This window comes from Tachysurus fulvidraco, chromosome 6 (genome assembly GCF_022655615.1).
Source record: "Tachysurus fulvidraco isolate hzauxx_2018 chromosome 6, HZAU_PFXX_2.0, whole genome shotgun sequence".
Taxonomy (NCBI): Eukaryota; Metazoa; Chordata; class Actinopteri; order Siluriformes; family Bagridae; genus Tachysurus; species Tachysurus fulvidraco.
In genome coordinates, this window is record NC_062523.1 from 10,778,915 (window position 1) to 10,797,881 (window position 18,967).

Sequence of the window (18,967 nt, forward strand, 5' to 3'; positions counted from 1 at the left end):
ATTACTGTACATGTGGACATACAGTTCCCAACTAAGACATTTTGTGTAAAAGGTGGATTGCATGTTACCTGAAACATAAAAGTCTATGCAGTTTTTCTAATGTCAACAATAGCCAGTATTTTGAAACCTGGTGTACTTTGATTGACCGCATATACTGTACCTTGTGAAGTGAAAACAAGTGTTATTCTTTGACAGAATAATTTCATTTTGAGTCAGATTTCCAGTGTTTCAGTAAAGTTAGTGTGTGCAGAGAAACATGTGTTCTGTTTTGAAATGGAGAGTTAGTATATATTTAACAAAATGTGTTTTTGAGAGGAAAATTATCAATTTGGCCAATTGTGTTTTGTAGGTGTGAGTCTGTGTTAAGAGTTTAGAAAAATTATCTTAAGTATAGGTAAGCGCTTGTTAGCGATTGAAAAAAAACTGTAAATGCACTATACAAATAAATTGAATTTGAAAAATTTGTATTTTACTTGAATAGAATGAGATGCAGGGACTGTAGACTTTATTTGGTAACAAATAAATTTAAGGTTATTGCACATTGTTATTGTGTACTGGGGGAACATTTAACTGTTCATGAGGTAAATTGCCTGGAGGAAGAAACTGTTCTTGTGCCTGGTTGTGCTGGTATTTGGGGCTCTGTAGCACCAGCCAGATCGTAAAAGTTCAAAAAGTGGATGACTTGGATGTGAGGAATACATAATGATTTTCTGAGCCCTTTTCCTCATCCTGGATATATACAGTTCTTGAATAGTGGTCAGGGGAACACCAATAATCCTTTCAGCAGACTGAACTGTAGTCTTCTGACGTCTGTAGCTGTTTTGTCACGGTTCAGCAGCTCCTGTGGCAGGTTAGACTTCCTCAACCGTCTAAGGAAGTACATCAATTGTTGGGCCTTATTATTATTATTATTATTATTATTATTATTATTATTATTATTATTATTATTATTATTATTATTATTATTATTATTATTATTATTAAAAAGCACAACTGCACATTTCAAGAACACAAAAACAGTCACACATTTGTGTTTTAAGTAGTTAAACATGGTTGTAGGAAGCTGTGGGTGGAGAGTGGTGTCAGGTTACTCCCTCTTTCTCAACGCGCCCACTTTACCAAAACAGTCACCAAAAATGTCCATGGCATTTAAACATTTGTGGCAAACTATGAGTGCAATGCCTTGTATTTTCTTCAGTTGGCAGTAGAAGAATAGCTGTGTGTCAGACCTGTTTGGTGGGTTTATAGCTATAAGAACCACCTCCAACCTTGTAGTGTCTGACAGACTGGGAAGAAGGACATCTAACCTGAATCACACGTTTCACCTTCAGTAAGTTGTACTGTTTTCAGTAGTCTTTGCTTTCAGTGCTTTGGGAAATACATATTCATTTCAGAAAATATTAAATTTGTTTTCTTTTTTTTTTTTTAAATCGAGTCAAGAATCTTGCAAAGAAACTAATGCACATAAAGATTAGCTCTGATTAAAAATCTCAGTCTAATCCAGAAAAGAGGAAACCAAATTGGATTTTATAAATATATCTTACTGTCCAAAATTCTTGTGTAAAAAAAATGAAAAAGACTAATGGCTTCAAAAATAATACAATGAAATATTTTTACAGTAAAAAATCTGCCGCAAAGAGGAGTAAACAGTAATAATTAAACTAAACTGAATATTTGGCTTATTTTTAATGCAATAGTATTATCATTGATAAGGAAATTGGCTAGTACATTATTTTTAAGCATCTTGGATAGTATACCACAGTTATTCTGGTATTATTTATTTATTTATTTATTTATTTATTTATTTATTTATTTATTTATGCCAACAATTACGCTAATCTGTGTCGGGTCATGACATGAAACTGCCAATGATGCACATTGTTCATAGTATTTCGTCCAACACAAAACCTTATATAAAATGAAAAAGCAAGAATAAGGCGAAATGATTTCTTTAATCCATGTTCGTGACTTTAAACCAGTTTTTCATGTCTAACTGCTGCTTCACCCATACCTTACTGTATTTCTGTGGAGCTCTTGACAGAGCCTGTCTAACAGCTACAATGCTTGTGTGTGAGAACAATATGGGCCACAGACAGTATAATACACAATACTAATCATACCGGTATGTGAATGGTGCGCATTGTTATTCTGTCACTTTGCTCTTCAGACAGTGATCATGGCTAGCTGGTCCTTGTATGTTTTTCTGCTGCTGTTGTCCTGTGATGTGGCCTTTCTGAAGAAAAAGAAAACAGAAAAAAAAGAAAATATTCTCGCAAGAGGTAAGATCAGACATAACCTCATGAATATAATGCAAAATTTAATATGTATTGTGAATGGAAAAATTATTTTCTTACAAAAGGCTAGACATACAATGACCCTGACTGCATGGTGATGTCAGTAACCTTTCAACGTTTAGCCATTAGTAGTTTGTTCATAGCTACTGTATAAATAAAAACGCTTTGTAGCTGTGATGTTTTGCTTCACTTCACGTTACCACTTTTAATGAATACCACTGGCTTTGTTCCTGAAACAACGCATAAATGCACACTGCAGGAAATCAATAAAGAAAACTTTACAAAGACGTAATTGGGGTTACTGTTTTTAGAAAGCATGGCCATGGATGAATATATTGAGACTATAGGTCAATATTGAAATGTACTAAAGTATTTGATGGCCACAAAGATGCTACATTGTAAGACATTTCAACATGGTTCAACTTAAAGATAACACGTAATCAAGACATCGGTTTACTTTATGTTTTCATTTTAGACAACTTGAGTTCAGTAGCCCAAATCTGTCATTTCAATTGGGGTTAAATGGAAGAAATATGTTTTTATCATGTTTTATATAAGTGCAAATGTTTGTACAGTCATTTGTAGCAATAATATGACAGTTGGTGAAATTTAACAATGTTCCTTCATCACCACAGCAAGCAAAATGACTCTGTAGTGTATAATATAATACCGAAATAATAAAATCATCAGTGAGCATTTCATTCACTAAATGTGATGTTGTTGTAGATCAATTTTTTGCCATAGTATCTGCATTTATGAGCCTCTTAGACCTTGTAGCCAATAAAGAATACACAATTTTTTTTTTCTGTTTTGTTTACTGCAGCATTATGCTTTCTACATAATCTCCATTTCATCCAGGGCAAAAGTTCCACTGCTCATCGAGTGCCCAGATTACATACATATATATACATATATATACATACATATATATATACATATATATATATATATATTTACCACTACATGTTTTCACCTAATCTCATGTAGATATGATTTATTACTTGCATGTGATGATGTAATTCAGTTTATTCGTTTAAGGCTGGGGAGATGACATCACCTGGGTGGAGACCTATGAGGAGGGTCTAAACATGATGAAGGAGAGGTAAAGTAATACACTTTTACATAGCTAAATATAAAACTAAGCTCTGATTTACTCACATTTGTAGATGACAAAGTGCTGCTAATGTTTGCCTGTGTGTCTGTGCTTTCCATTATATCTCTACAGTGACAAACCACTGATGGTTATTCATCACTTGCTCGAGTGCCCATATAGTAAAGGTGTGTATCTTTTGATATATTTGTTCATTATTTTAATGTTCATATGCAATTGTGATAATGCATGAATATTAAATATGTATTATGTATGAGTGAGAATACAGTATTAATCAGTGGAATACACTTATAGACTTATAGAGTATTAGTAAAGAACTGGGACACTAATTTCTGGTAAAAGTGGAATTACTCTATAAAGCCGGAAAATCGTTCTTCCAAAAAATTCTCTCATTTGATGTTAAAGACAGTGGAAAGCGCCATTTAAAACACCACTTCACAACCTCACGTTGGTGTTTAAGTGGGTTGAGATTTGGTGACCGTGAATATGCATTTAATTTACATCATTTTCAATTTCATCGACCCATCGTGCCCTGTATACAGGGTTCATTCTGGAAGAGGCTGATAACAACGTTAGGACAGAACTATTTCGAGCATAATGCCTTCGTAGCATAACAAAGGCACAGATTTTCCTCTATATTTTACCCATCTGTTTATGAGAACATCTGACCTTTAAAATCATACTAGTGTACAGTATAATGTATAGTATAATGTGTGTGTGTAGAGTACATTGTTGTTTACATGCTTTTATCTCTTTCATTCCTACACCAAGCTCTCAAAAAGGCTTTTGCTGAGAACAAATCCATCCAAAAAATGGCTAAAGAAGATTTCATCATGCTGAATGTAGTGGTAAGGTTTTACATGTCTGTTGTCATGCTTACTTAGCTCTTATACATTCATTGATTTCTAAGGAACCTTAATCAGAACTGGAGCTTTCTTTATTGCACCATTCTGAGTAAACTCTACAGACTGTTGTGTGTGAAAATCCAAGGAGAACAGAAGTTCCAGAAATACTCAAACCACACCATCCGAAACAGTCCAAATCACTGAGATCACATTTCCACATTCTGATGGTTGATGTGAGCATTACATAAAGCTGCTCACTTAAATCTGCATGACTTTATGCACCACACTGCTTTGACTTGATTGGCTGACTGAACAGATGTAAATGTGTTTCTAATAATAAAGTGTTCAGTGAGTGTACATTCATGGAAACTCTTTCTATATAACTAACTCACTAACTAACCCAGCCTGAAAATTACTTTCAGGAGGAAACAAGAGATCCCAATATGGCTCCTGATGGCTATTATGTCCCCAGAATTCTTTTTGTTGGTGAGCTTCTTTTGAAATATTTCTAATATATATTTCTATGTATAATTATTCCTGAATATTTCACTTAATGATTTGTATCAATATAATAATCAGTATCAATATAAAAAGCAAGCAAAATGTTGATACTTTATTTTTTCTGTCAGTATTTCAGACAAAACTGTTTATTAACTAATTCCCCCAGATCCCTCTATGACCGTGCGTGCTGACATCGCTGGGAAGTACAACAACCGCAAGTTTGCCTATGAACCTGAGGACATGGATTTCTGTGAGTTTTCAATTAAGCTGCCACATTCCTGGCTAGATCCTATATGATCATCTTTTTCTACTTTTATCATGATCTTCTTAAACATACCAGTTTCTGGTAAGTCGTTTTAGGCTACAAAATGGACTTTCTGCCTGCTTACTCAGTGCCTGTATTCATCATTGAAGTATTTCTCTTTTTTACCTAGGCTACTAGATTTAAATGTTATAATTCTATTGTGGCTTTCAGAAAAGCTATAGTTGTGCTTTCGGTTTTATCTTTGTACCAGTGTTTGCCCAGGAGAAGGCTACACTGTCATGATACTCTAAATCCAGAAAGCCAGCAGTCTCCTGACTAATCTTATAACAAATTTCTAGTGACAAATTAATTTCTTTATACTGATTGAAAATGTCTGATAAATCAGACGGAATGGAACGTAGGTATATTCCTGGAAAGGGTTAATTAAAACCCAGAGGCATGACTACATGGTCACATTATAAAACGTCATCAGTTGCATTTATCATGACCGATATTTTGCTCTGTTACACATCCTGCACCATTACTAGCTAATGATTTTTTTAATCATTAATCACTTCAATGTTGGCAGATCGTGGCCTAATGGTTAGTCTCCTCAGTTCTGTTAGTCTGACTCGTAACCCTAAGGTTGGGGGTTCGAGTCTCGGCCGGTCACGACTGAGGTGCCCTTGAGCAAGGCACTGAACCCCCCAACTCCTCCCCGGCATCGCAGCATAAATGGCTGCCCACTGCTCCGGGTGTGTGTTCACGGTGTGTGTGTGTTCACTGCTGTGTGTGTGCACTCTGGATGGGTTAAATGCAGAGAACGAATTCTGAGTATGGGTCACTGTACTTAGCCATATGTCACATCACTTCATTTCACTTCACTCAGACAAACTGTACATTGAATGTTAAAGGTAAGAATCCTTGATGTAAATAATGATTTCAAAATATGACGACGATAACAAGCTACACAAATTTTAGATGAAGTCATTTGAGAGTTTTATCATTTTTAACATGCTCCCTGATTTTTATGGTGCATTTTGGGATATTTTAAGAAACGAATGTTCCAGTGCACCGGAAGAATTTTGCAATACAGACAGTTCAAGGTCTGACTCCTTGATCAGTGCCCTGACTTGCTGAACTAGGAAGCTGATTGAGATGCAGACTTGGATGTATGGCATGATGTGATTGGACCAAGTGGGAGGAGCTTAAAGCCTTCATCCATGTGTCAGATAAAATTTCAGATGTAATTTATTCTTCCAAGCATATACACTCCCACAGCATGCAGGAATGTAATGATGACTTATTGTAAATGACTGATTTTTATATGATCTGTCATGACATAATGACTTCTGATTAATCTTTCCTCTTCTTTGTGTTTGTGTCTAGTGGAGAAGAACATGGAAAAAGCCAAGAAGCCGTACCACACAGAGTTGTAGTGAGATCAGGCAGACGAAGAGACGGACAAAGAGATCTGATACTGAAACTGCTTGTCATCAAAGCAGACTTTTCATGTGTCACATGGAGAACGGCATGGACACTGAGCTATACACTAAAACACCATCGAACATGTTCATGTGTATCAGCTCCCAGTTGTATTCTAGCTTGGATCTGTTTCATAAGAGTTACTGAAATGTTATTATACTGACTAATAAAAATACTGACTAATAAAAATACTAAAAAAAAAAAAAAAAAAAAAAAAAAAAAAAAAAAAAAGATTTCTAACCATATAATAATAATGCCACTTTCTATCTCCATCCATATATTCCAGCATATATTTGTCATCACCTCACATTGGTCAGTTTTTAGAGTATTTGATGTATATGAATGGATTTTTTTAGTGTCTGGTTTAAAATGAACCCACCATGTATTACTAAGTGTGTAATACTTCACCCTGACCTGTAGAGGGCACTACACTGTTATATTTATATTTATGGCACTTGTCAGATGCCAAGAGCAACATATAAAAGTGAATGAATACACTGGTACAGGTTTACTATGTTATAGACTAAGAAAACCATCAGAATACAAAATGCACTATAAAGTTAATCACCTTTAAAATGTTTTAACATTTAAATCAATGGCAACCTGGATGGAAAAAACCCTATTGGAGAAATGTGACTAATATGTTGTGGATAAGAGCTGTAATGATGATCAGAGCTCTGAGAAAAGTCAGAGAAAATGGATTGAGTCATGGTCGTGTGAACAAACCGGGCAAGCTAAAGATAGAAAATACAGTTAAAAAAAACAGTGAAATTAACACTTTTCTGTTGTGTTTTGATATGACTATGGCTATGCTTAACAAAGGACATGTTATCGATGCATTTTTTTTCCTAAAAGCTAAAACAAAATCACTTTACAAGCATAAAAAAATGTAAGAATGCAATGATATCCTCTATCAATCACGACATGATGACTTCTGATAAGTCTTCTGATTATTCTGACAAAGTGATTGCAGTAATAGTAACAGTTCTATACAGTTATACATCTATATATAGAAAATGTAAATGCTGAAGTTGTAATCCAATCCAGCAGAGACATAATTTTGTCAGTTCACTGGAGACATTACAGAATGGTAGTTTTTTTTGTTTGCTCTTTTCAACTAGAGAGGTAGAACATTAATGAAGTAATGAATACTGAATATTTTAGTTTGATTCATTTTTGGGAATATAACTGAGTGGTACAGTAATATGTTTTCTGGACTCGAGCAGAATTGCAGTATTCATTTTTGCCACCAAGCGTAAACATTAATGAGGGTGTGTGAGTCTAAAGACTAAAGAAAGTGAAAAAGCAAAGTTTTAGCAAATCCTTCCAACAAAGTGGTTTGAAAATGAGAAATATTTATCACTGTAAGTAAGTAAGTAAGTAAGTAAGTAAGTAAGTAAGTAAGTAAGTAAGTAAGTAAAGTAAGGTAATTGTCCAATCAAATGAAAGAGATGTTTTTACATTATGGAGAATCTTTAACTTCCAGCCACACGATATGGACTTCCAGTCGACACACAATAAACTTTTCAGGATCTGTGGCATGATTTGTCTGTCACACCAGTAGATAAAATGAATAAATTAAATCTTTAAGCTGTTAGACCTTTTGTGCTTTTGGTATGAAATGCTTTAACATGGAATAGTAGGTATGCTACTACTATTATATACTTCTTAATCTTATTAAATAACTTCACATTTAGTGAACCTTACACACACACACACACACACACACACACACACACACACACACACACACACACACACACACACACACACACACACACACACACACACACACACACACAAAGAAAGAAAGAAAGAAAGAAAGAAAGAAAGAAAGAAAGAAAGAAAGAAAGAAAGAAAGAAAGAAAGAAAGAAAGAAAGACTCCCAGTTGCTATTATGGAATTTTCTAGGGCAACACAGCAGCACGGGAACATCATTTTTTATTTTTTCTCTTTCTTGGCTCAGTAATGCTGCTTTTTTAAAACTGTGGATAAACCATTTTAGTCCATACAGTCCAGGCCATCATGTGTTACCTGCAATATAAAATTATTTTATTTATTTTTTCTTTCTTTCTTTCTTTCTTTATTTTTTTTAGAAAACATTAGTAATGAAGTCTCTCCTGCTGTAGATTTTTTGGGGTGCTAATGGATTTAGCTTGGAACAACACAAAGAAATTAGAAAATCTGGCTTTTACATTTTTAATAACCGGATGCTGGTTCTTGCTTCTTTGGAAATCCTTCAGACATATATAAGACAATCATATTTAAAATTGTATATATATATATATATATATATATATATATATATATATATATATAAATATATATATATATATATATATATATATATATACAATTTTAAATATGATTGTCTTTAAGATACTGATAACTATAACTTTGGTGGTATATATATAGGTATTGTAATTCAACTCTCTGTTGTGTCTACTTTCTTATTTACCCCCTCCCTTTTGTTTTGTTTAAATGTATTTATTTAGGTTCTTTTGTTTTCTATATTTAATATTTTTTATGGATCTTCTGACTTTTTTGTTTAGTTAATTCAATTCAATTTATTTAACAATTCACATTTTCTGAAAGCCGATTTGCAGAAGCTTAGAAACAGAATAAAAATGTTAAAGTTCAAAATTAAGTTCCTATATAACTCTAACATCTATCCTTAATGAGCAAGCATGAGTCGACGATGGCAAGGAAAAACACCCTGAGACGATATGAGGAAGAAACTTTGAGAGGATCCAGACTCAAAAGGTATCATAATATTCTCTTTCTATGTTACATATAAGGTTGTCTATGGGTGGAATACATTAATTGATTATTTGTATTAAATATAAATGCTTTTCTTAACAACAACAAAAAAGATTTCAAAAAATGACTAAATAATGTTGGCATATAGATAAACTACACAAATTAATTCTCCATAGAAACAGACTTACATAGAAAACATAAAGAAAGCACACATGGCCATTTGCTTTACTGATTTTCCACAGGGAAGAGATAGCATGGTATGATGTATATTTGGACTCTGGAGCAAACTCAGCTGCATGTAGTGAAAAACACAAATCATGTTGATCAGGAAATGGCCCTAGCTGAATGTGCTTGGCAATGTTCATTTCAAATTCAATTTGAACTAGACGGCAAAGCAGAAAATTATATTGTCAAAGGAAATGTGTGAATAAAAGATGTCCATTGGTGCTTTCAGTGGAATGTGTGATGGAGTGAGGCACGTCTCTATTTCTTGAGCAATGACTGCCGGTGCTCCTTTTAACAACTAAAACACTTCTTTTGAGGAAAATGGCCTCCAGCAAGCATCTTCACATCAAAAACAGAACCATGGCAAAAGCCATATTTTCATATTCACCTGAAGATCAATATGTTACAGGTGTACACACACACATACACACATACACAGAAACATACTCACATGCAGTGAACTCAATCACAAACTCAAAGCCAGGTACATTTTTGTATCCTGGTAACATGAGCATTTTTTCCCCTGAAGGGCAAATCACATTGTATTCCGGTGTATTTGAGATTAGTCATTTGTTCTGGTTTCATAAAGCAATTTTTGAAGTTCACACTGCACTTCTATTCAGTTCCCTTCATGTTTCCTGTTATTTTTCTCTGAAGATTCCAGATTTGAATGACAGTTTAGATGATAGATGTCTCATAGTTTATAAAAATCTGGACCATCACACAAAGCTGACAGGACTGCATTTTAATCAAGATTCAAATCATGACACAGTGAACGTTCACTTCATGCCATGAGGTTTTTTTTTGGTTGTTTTTTTGTTTTTTTTTAAAAAAAGGAATAAACTGACTGTCAGAATCCCTGTGCAACCCTTCCATTAGCTGCAACTTAAAGGAACTGTTTAGAAAGTTAGTCTGAATGTCAAAATGCCAAGCTAATGTATCTAAGTGTGACGCAAGTGTCATTTCCCCCCCTGTAGATAAAATAGAAAAATAACCCGAGGCACTGTTGTGCCAGCCTCTCATTTAAGAGTCACACTTTCTCTTCTAGCTCTGAGCGATCTTTGACAAGGACACAGGCCCATTAGCGTCTATTCCAAGTCCTCGCTCAGACAATTTAGATATTCAAATATCTGTCCGCTTAGCACAAACTGTTTGCAAAGAGGAGCTGAATTGGTAATGTGTTATTAATCTTTTCCCCTCTGCAGCCTTTTCTCTTTTCACCACATCATCACCAGTGCACCAGTGTGACTTCCTCACGCAGAGGTTCATGTCCTGGAAGTAGAAGGGCAGACAGGCCATTGAAACAGGAAGGTCAGAATGCAAATTACCCTCCTCCTCTTCCTCCTCCTCCTCCTCCTCCTGCTCCTCCACACACACGACTACCACTCTCTCTTTCTCTTGTGAATAGCAACACGGTCCCTGTTTTTAATTATTCTGTCATCTTTAAAGAATTCCCCATCAAAAATGTTTGGCACCCAGAAAAGGCTGAGCGCTAAGATAAATGTTATTCATTTTTGTGACAGGTTTTTTTTTCCACAGCTCTCACCTCTCCATCCTCTGTCCTGCCATACTGCCTTATCTATCAGGCAATTATAGCAAATCAGGCTGCCAGTGGCTGGTCGCAGAAGCCTGCCATGCAAAACAGCACCAATTAACATATACAGGACATTAGAAAAGTGGTGCAATTAGTGCTGTACTGAAGCAAGTGGACTCGCATTCAGATAAAGTTTCATATTTTAATGTTGTCCGACGGTGGAAGAAAGGAGCATTAGTTGGTTTGAACGTGTGACAACCACAAGTGTTAAGTAAAATATAAAACCTGGGGCTTTGAGCCTTCCTCACTTGGATTATACAATTCTTGAGTGGAATTGTTTCAGACTTTAAAAAAAATATTTATTCAAATTTTGAATTGCAAAATAAAATAAATGCAAATATGTAAAGTACAGTATTTCCATACATAGGCTTATTTCTACACTTTTAAGTGTCAAAGTCAGATTTTTAAGGTCCTGCTACTGACTCTGAGCTCAGGTCGTTGTGTTTGTGGAGTTTCTGTACATGTTCTCTCCATGTCTATGTGGGTTACCTCTTGTCTAAAAACATGCAAGTAAATTGGCTACACTAAACTGTTCTTGTGTGTAAATGTGTTTAGATGATGTTCATTGATGGACTGTTGTCCTATCTGGGGTGTATTCTCTCATCTTGTGCCCAGTGTTACTGAGATTGGGTCTGGATTCAACATGACTGTCAGTGAATTACATCATCAATGTCAATAATTTGGCCTCATATGTTTTTATTGGATAAGACTATTATTTCATCTTTAATGTCTCTTTAAGCTATGTTTATTAATCAATAGAAACATGGTTCATTCCATTTTTAATTTTTAATGTTGGTGCCACACGTGACCCTCTTGAGAATGACTAGTCTTCTGACTAATGTAGAGACTGAACTAGATTTGTAAAGTTCGTCGCAACAAACTTTGATGTTGGCTTTGACGATGCAAGTATTCGCAAAGGCCGGTGCTTTTTGGAGGCGAGTGGACATAAGGGTCAGTGTTACTTTTGGGAGCAAGTAGACAGAAAGCTATGGTGCCAAAACATTTGGAGGTAAGTGGAGAGGAGCATGTGACGTCATGAGAATACATGTAAGGAAGTTCTCCTCATTGTTCTGAGTGTTTTGATATGTCACAAGTCCATGTTGTAAAAAGTTTTTTGATTTTGCATATTTTGGGGCTGTGGGACAACCGGAAGGCCAGTCGGTACACCAATTTAAAACTTTGTTCAGAGTATCACCCTAAAGGAGCAGGCCGAGTTTGGTGTAGAGAGTTCGAAAGCTTGCCAAGTTATAAACCTCCAAAGTTTATAATGGGAGTCTATGGGAAAAAAGGCCACTTTGAGACCCGGTACCAGAAGTACCGGTACTCGGATCGCTTAGAAAAGCGAGCAAACTTCAAATCAGGTTCTACAACATATCCAAATTTGGTGCATGTGGCTCGAAAGCCCTAGCAGGAGTTACTATTTATAATTTTTTGTCTAAGCTTAAATAGGAAAACAGAATGTTGGCTTCTACAAAACCAACATAATAAGAAAACATATATTAGTTTAATTTGCTGAAAAGGTCTTATTGAAAATGTGTGGATTTATCTCTGGCCTTGAAAATGGAACTGTGCAAATACAAAACCTTTGCAGAGTGCTGGTTTTTATTCCACCTAAAATGAAGCAATAAAAAATAACAATTTTTATTCTGTGAAACTGAGAACAGATTTCCAATTTTACGCCGCTTTCTTTATAATAATGTTATTAATTAATCATATAGTACTTTTTAAATGATTAACTATATAAGACATGCTGTTTCATTTGCTGGGCCACATCGCAGGCTTGTAAGGGCAGTGAATGATTTATTGTTGAAGGAAAGGAAATCTTATTTTAATATTTTTTATTTCATAGTTACTTCTTATATTATATCTTGTATTCAGTAACACCTTAATGAAATAAAGACGATTATTCTTGCAAAAAGCATATTTATTTTACCGAATGCAGAAGCTGACTCTCTGAGATAGATGATGTGTGCTTGGATTTCTGGGTCGCTTGGTTTTGTGATTCTCGCTTTGTAGGGTCTGCCAGCAGGTGTGGCATTAAAACCAGTCGCAGAGCCAAGGTCACCGGGATTCCGCATTAATAAATAGTGTGGAGAGGGACAGGGCCGCGCAGTGGGTTCGCCGTGCCATTCGCCACATACATCAACTCCACTGAGCAGAAAATTGAAATGGAAATCAGAGCCTTGAATGAGCGCAGATCCCATTGTCCCCAGGACATGGACTTTCATGATTTATGATTTCTTTTAGGGCTGCTGATGCCCCACTCGCCACTTCATTTTATCCCTGCGCTGGACAGGTGAGTTCAAGTGAAATTTTGAATGGGAGTGTGATTTGGGTTCCCTAGATAGAATACGATGACTTTTTAGATGGACTGGATAGCTATCGCTAGACAGCGAGGGTTAGTAAAGAAGAAGATATTGAAGAAAAACAATATCAGAATGAATGATGAGAAAAGAGATGAGCACTGCAGCAAAAAATAATCATGATGAAGAAAAACAGTGAAAAGTAAAAGATGCACACTCATACAGTATCTTATCACCTAATACACTGTGTCCAAGTTACAGGCGTGAACGTTTCTTCTAGTAAAAATAAAAATAATAATAAAAAAAACAACTTTAAATTAAATTTAAGAGTAAGTTTGAGAATCTCTGGACAGGATAATGTAATATATTAGACTCTATATGCATTTGTAATGCTTTAACAAAGCAACAATAAACAATACTGCAACATCAGCATGCAGAGCAATGTAATATCCTCAGAATTGCAGAAATATTCTAATCATGCTTCAGTACAGCCAAACTCTTTTTGTTTTACTGTGCACCTCTGGATGGAGGAAAGATATTCCATTTTTGTGCTGGTTTCAGGGTTGGGTGACAGTATTGATTGTCCAACTGCATTCATTCAACATTTCTATTTTGTGCATCAACAGGATTTAATCAGATGATGGTTAATATATCAGTCAGTTAGAAGAAGAAGCCTATATTTTGTCACATGTACAGTACAGCATAGTGAAATTTCCTTCTTCGTATATATCCCAACTTTGAAAGTTGGGGTCAAAGTGCACGGTCAGTGATGATACAGCACTCCTGGGGCAGAGAGGGTTAAAGGCTTTGCTCAAGGTCCCAGTTTGGCATTGCTGGAACCCCAATCCTTGGATCAACAAACCAGAGCCTTAAACAATTGAACCACCAAACCACTGTGTAACACAGAGATTTAAAAAAAAATACACATTACAGATGGAGCAGTTGGATAAAACTACTTGAGAACCCAGAGGAACTCTTTAATGAAAATGTCTAAACACTACACGGACTGAGGAGAGAACCGAGGACTCTGGAGCGTTGAGGCAGCAACTGTACCTTCTCCACCACCATGCTGAAAGTTTAGAGTCGAGTTCATAAATTTACAATAATAATACACACTGATCATTCTGTTTAAAATGACTATTGCATTGCCTTCTTGAACCTTTTGTAATAGTTTTATTTAAGTCCTTCATCTGTCCTCGGTGTGAAAAGATGGACCTTAATATCATAAAACCTCTGTTCAAAGGGGTCAAATATGTAGAAGATGCTGGAGAAGCAAAGAACATGCAGAACCTGAAGGATTTTTCTCAAGAACTGCATGGAGTTTAACAGCTCTGGCCAAACCAATGACTCATGAAGATCTGTCTCTAAACATAAACAGTCATTGATCATCCAGGTAACAACAGTAAGAATTAAGAATCGAGGGGAAATTATGATCTGGTACATTTGTTTAAATTTATTCATTCATTCATTTATTCATTCATTCATTTTCTACCGCTTATCCGAACTTCTCGGGTCACGGGGAGCCTGTGCCTATCTCAGGCGTCATCGGGCATCGAGGCAGGATACACCCTGGACGGAGTGCCAACCCATCGTTTGTTTAAATTCATTCACTATATTGTTCACTATATGTAAACATCCGTTATGTGATATAGCTTATTTAAGCAAGTACTTGGTGGTGCACTGTGCTGGGGATAGTTCGGCATGGATAGCATGTGACCCATGGGATTGCTGTGGATAGAACCACTTGGAGACTATCAGACTATCAGACACTAGCACTTGGTATCATCTTTCAGCTGCCTTTGTGTCGGTAAGCTTTATGCTCAGGTCTTCATCAGTGAACATTTGAAGAGTTCGGCAGGATGGAATAAGTGTTAAGTCTGTAATGAACTCAGAAATTACCCTGAACTAGTAGTTCCTCAGGAGCTCCTGGTTGCACAATTCTACTCAAAATTAACCGGTGTAGAAAGGACATTATTTACAGTTACGTTATTTATTGTTCTGGTGTCAACCAAATGAGGATAGGTTGCCTTCTGTGCTGAGAAATTCACTGTTCTGTACCGTATGAGTGACAAATAATGGCTTCTCCTTCTTCAATCCAAATAAGCCGTGTCCAGTCTCATCTGGAAAGAAGTGGTGTGGGTGCAGGGTTTCATTCCAACAACATGGAATCAACATGATCTATTAAATATTAACTGATAGACCTAACCAGGTAGAACGAGGAGTGACGAATGCCTGACTGGACTGAAAACCTGCACCCTCACCTCCCCTTTGCAGGTAAGATTATAACATTATTTTATACACTTGACAAATCAAAATAATTGCAGATAATGTAATGGATGTGCTGGATCAAGTGTGATGTTATAAGCTGACAGTAAAAAAACATATTTTTAATCAGCAGCACTGCTTGTACAGCAGCATATTGGTGATATACCAAGCTTCTGTTAGATCTTTCTGTTAGTTTTGAATGCTTGCCTCTTGATTTTATGTTACAGAATAATACATTAAAAAGCTGTTTGCTTCATCAGCTTGAATTTTTGGTGGTTTAAATGCAAGTGCTAGTGTTTAAAGGCAGCAGTTTAGATGCTTCTACTCAAGAAAAATATGGCAACCTTGGAGGAATAACCTAATTTGCATGCTGTACCCAGAATATTCCTAAGCAGCTGCTCTAACCATCTCTGAATACATATAACTTTTGGACCTACTCATAGTTTTTTTCACCTGCCCTTGATGTGTTAATATTTATTTAATTATTTTTCTATTACTATACATTTGAAGGCACAAACAACAAAACCATCATGTGGAAACTGTGTCTGTTAACAGTTATCCAAGTCACTGTTGTCTATGGATTTGAAGACGGAATGTATCTTTTGGGGTTTTTTTGGTTCTGTGCTTTTCTTTAAAGAATACACAGCCTTGAGGCAGCATGAATTCAGTGTAAGCAAGGAATGAAACATCAAACTGAGTTTTCTCTCTGACCCACTGGGCTTCTTCAGACTCATCTGCTGACACAAACGGGATCCAGTAGCTCATAGCCATAACATACGTTTGGTGTTTAGTCCTTTAGGGAGCTTTGGAGGTGGCCGGAGATCTGTCTCCCCTTCCAGGCTGTGTTCATGAGAAAGCGAGTCCCCCAAAGGCAGTGATATTTAGCGTTCCTGATTCAGCATGGCCCAGGAGCCGACCATGATGGATGATGGAAGGGACTGAAAATCCCCAGCTCTGAGACTCAAAAGCTCCACTCAACCATTCTGTCCTGAGGGAAGGTGAGGGCAAAGTCCTTCACTATTTCGAGGAGAAAAGTCAGAGCAAGAAATACATTAATATATAATTGGTATATATTTTTTAGATTCTGAAATTCTCTTGATCCAGTTAATACAGGTATGTCCTAGTTCTCTATTTAGCTTTGCAGACCCAAATAGGATGTTTATACAATCTATTCTCACATTGAACTCATTTCAAAACTAAAATAGACTTCCATGTATACCATTAAGTGCAAAAGTTTGCATCCCCATGGTTTCTGAGAGGAAAACTAGGGGTCAGTTTCCAAATCAGTACATCATAGTCAATCAATCAGTACTATTACTGATTTGGCTGTTAGCCAGAACAACAAGCTATATGTAAGTATGAACTCTAGACAGACAACCACCAGAGCTCAGGATCAAAACCAGAACCAACCTTCTATGCCACCATGTCAGTTACAGTAGTATGTATAGTTGGTTACAGTTCAAGTGCGATGCATGTGAATGTGCATGCCTGGTGCCCTGATGGACCGATGTGCAATCGGTTATTAATGGGTCATTAGTGTAATTGTTTATGATGTACAGATTTAAAAACTTACCCTTAGTAACTTTTCTCTCAGAAACCAACAGGATACAAATGTTTGTGTAAATGTCACATTTGGGTCTGGGAAACTGAATAGAGTACTAGGATGTACTTGTATTAACTGGATCAAGAGAATTTCCGAATCTAAAATATAACACTTATATTTTCATATATTAATATATTATTATTAATATATTAATATATTTTCATATATAATATTTCATATATATAAAACACTTATATTCTCATATATTAACTTAATTCTGCTCAGTATTAACACCTCACACCCAATGTTTCAGGGGTATGATCTGGATCCGTACTAGGACTATGAGCAGAAGAAACTGTTACTGAAGTCAAATAAACAATTAAATGAAAATATAAAACAAAATATCTGATTAAATGCATTAGCTGACCTAGCAACATGAAGCTCTTTTTGCAGTTAATTCATTTAAGGCTCTTCAGTGAAGCACACCAGCAGAAGCACTGCTATCGTGGACTTAGACGTAAGGGAGAAAGAACAGTGTGTGTGGCTGGAGCTAACAGAAGCATCCTTCTCCTGTACCATCTGCTCAGAAGCAAGGTGCATGAATCCTTTGCTCCAGCTCCATTAGTCAGCTCGGTGAGGGGAAGCACTGTGCCACTGCTCTGGAGATTACAGCAAGGAGCAGACTAATGACCAGCTAACTTCATTAGCAACATCAGCAACAAAATAGGCACTTTCTTTTGAACTAGCAAACCCTATGAGGTCTTCCACAGCTCCACACTTCACTTGCTCTTGGAAAAGAGGCTAAAATGCTTGGTAGATTCTTGATTCTACATTAATACACTGAATGATCTGGAAGAGATTGATTCCTGACATTACTCATGCATGGTTTCTGTGAGCAGCTGCCTGGTTATGAGAGCACTGTGTAAGCAAATGTTATTACACAAGTTTACTATTGGGAGATGGGGATGTTTACTGTGGTCATAGAAGAAAAGATGTACAGTAAGAACATGGAAAATGGGCCAGCTGCAAAGGGTTGAGGAAACATATCGTCATTACTGCCATGAGCATTGTCTAGGATTAAAAAGGCAGAACATTTGATTGATGATCTTCAACTTGGCCTGAAGGCACTGGTGGATGTGTGGGTGACAAGAATGCCAGTAGTTAATACTAGCAGTGAGGGTTTGTAAGCCACGCAGTGTAAGTCAGTGTGCCTTCCCCTTTAACTACCACTACCACCACCACCACCACTACCACCTCCAACACCATCTCTAAATTCATTCCAAAGCTTTCTGTCATGTAATCAGTGAGCTAGACCAGCTCTCTCTCTCCTAAATAAATAAAACACCTCATGGTCAAGTCAAGCAAGAAGCTTTTATTGTCATTTTAACCATATATAGCTGTTGCAGTACACAGTGAAAGGGACAACGTTTCTCCAGGACCTGGTGCTACATATGGTTATCATATGTCTCATATGGTGAATGTGCCATATGATAAATTAAGTACGAAAAAACCTGATGTGTGGTGAGCTAAGATCTGATGCAAATCATTCAGTTTAATTATCGTTACCAAGCTGATATTATTTTCAATAACTGCGCATCCTGAAATTGTGTTATTTTATTTATTCAATAGCAATTTGTACACAATTACTATTTTCTTTCTATTTAATAAAGAGTGACACACTGCATTATTGCATTTACTATCGTCAAACTTTCTCTTACATGTGTCTCTTTTTTCTTTCTTAATGAAAAATATGCAGCCTGCCAGGTTACAGAGAACCCTCTGTTTGTGAGTCCTCAC

The 18,967-nt window shown here is 36.2% G+C and overlaps 1 protein-coding gene and 1 long non-coding RNA gene across 3 annotated transcripts; both read left to right on the plus strand.

Moving 5' to 3' along the window:
- Positions 1 to 1,188: 1,188 nt before the first annotated feature.
- Positions 1,189 to 7,059, plus strand: agr1 (anterior gradient 1). The gene is made up of 8 exons (XM_027164160.2): positions 1,189 to 1,330; positions 2,168 to 2,279; positions 3,333 to 3,396; positions 3,520 to 3,572; positions 4,177 to 4,253; positions 4,673 to 4,736; positions 4,918 to 5,001; positions 6,385 to 7,059. The coding sequence occupies exons 2-8, from the start codon at positions 2,177 to 2,179 to the stop codon at positions 6,432 to 6,434; spliced, it is 495 nt and encodes a 164-aa protein (XP_027019961.1). The 5' UTR covers positions 1,189 to 1,330; positions 2,168 to 2,176; the 3' UTR covers positions 6,435 to 7,059.
- Positions 7,060 to 15,413: 8,354 nt separating this feature from the next.
- Positions 15,414 to 18,755, plus strand: LOC125141411. Of its 2 annotated transcripts, none has more exons than XR_007140782.1 (3): positions 15,414 to 15,636; positions 16,419 to 16,625; positions 17,624 to 18,755. It is a non-coding gene; the product is annotated as an uncharacterized LOC125141411 (long non-coding RNA). The 2 variants fall into 2 exon arrangements; XR_007140783.1 differs by having other exon boundaries at positions 17,647 to 18,755.
- The last annotated feature ends 212 nt before the right edge of the window (positions 18,756 to 18,967 follow it).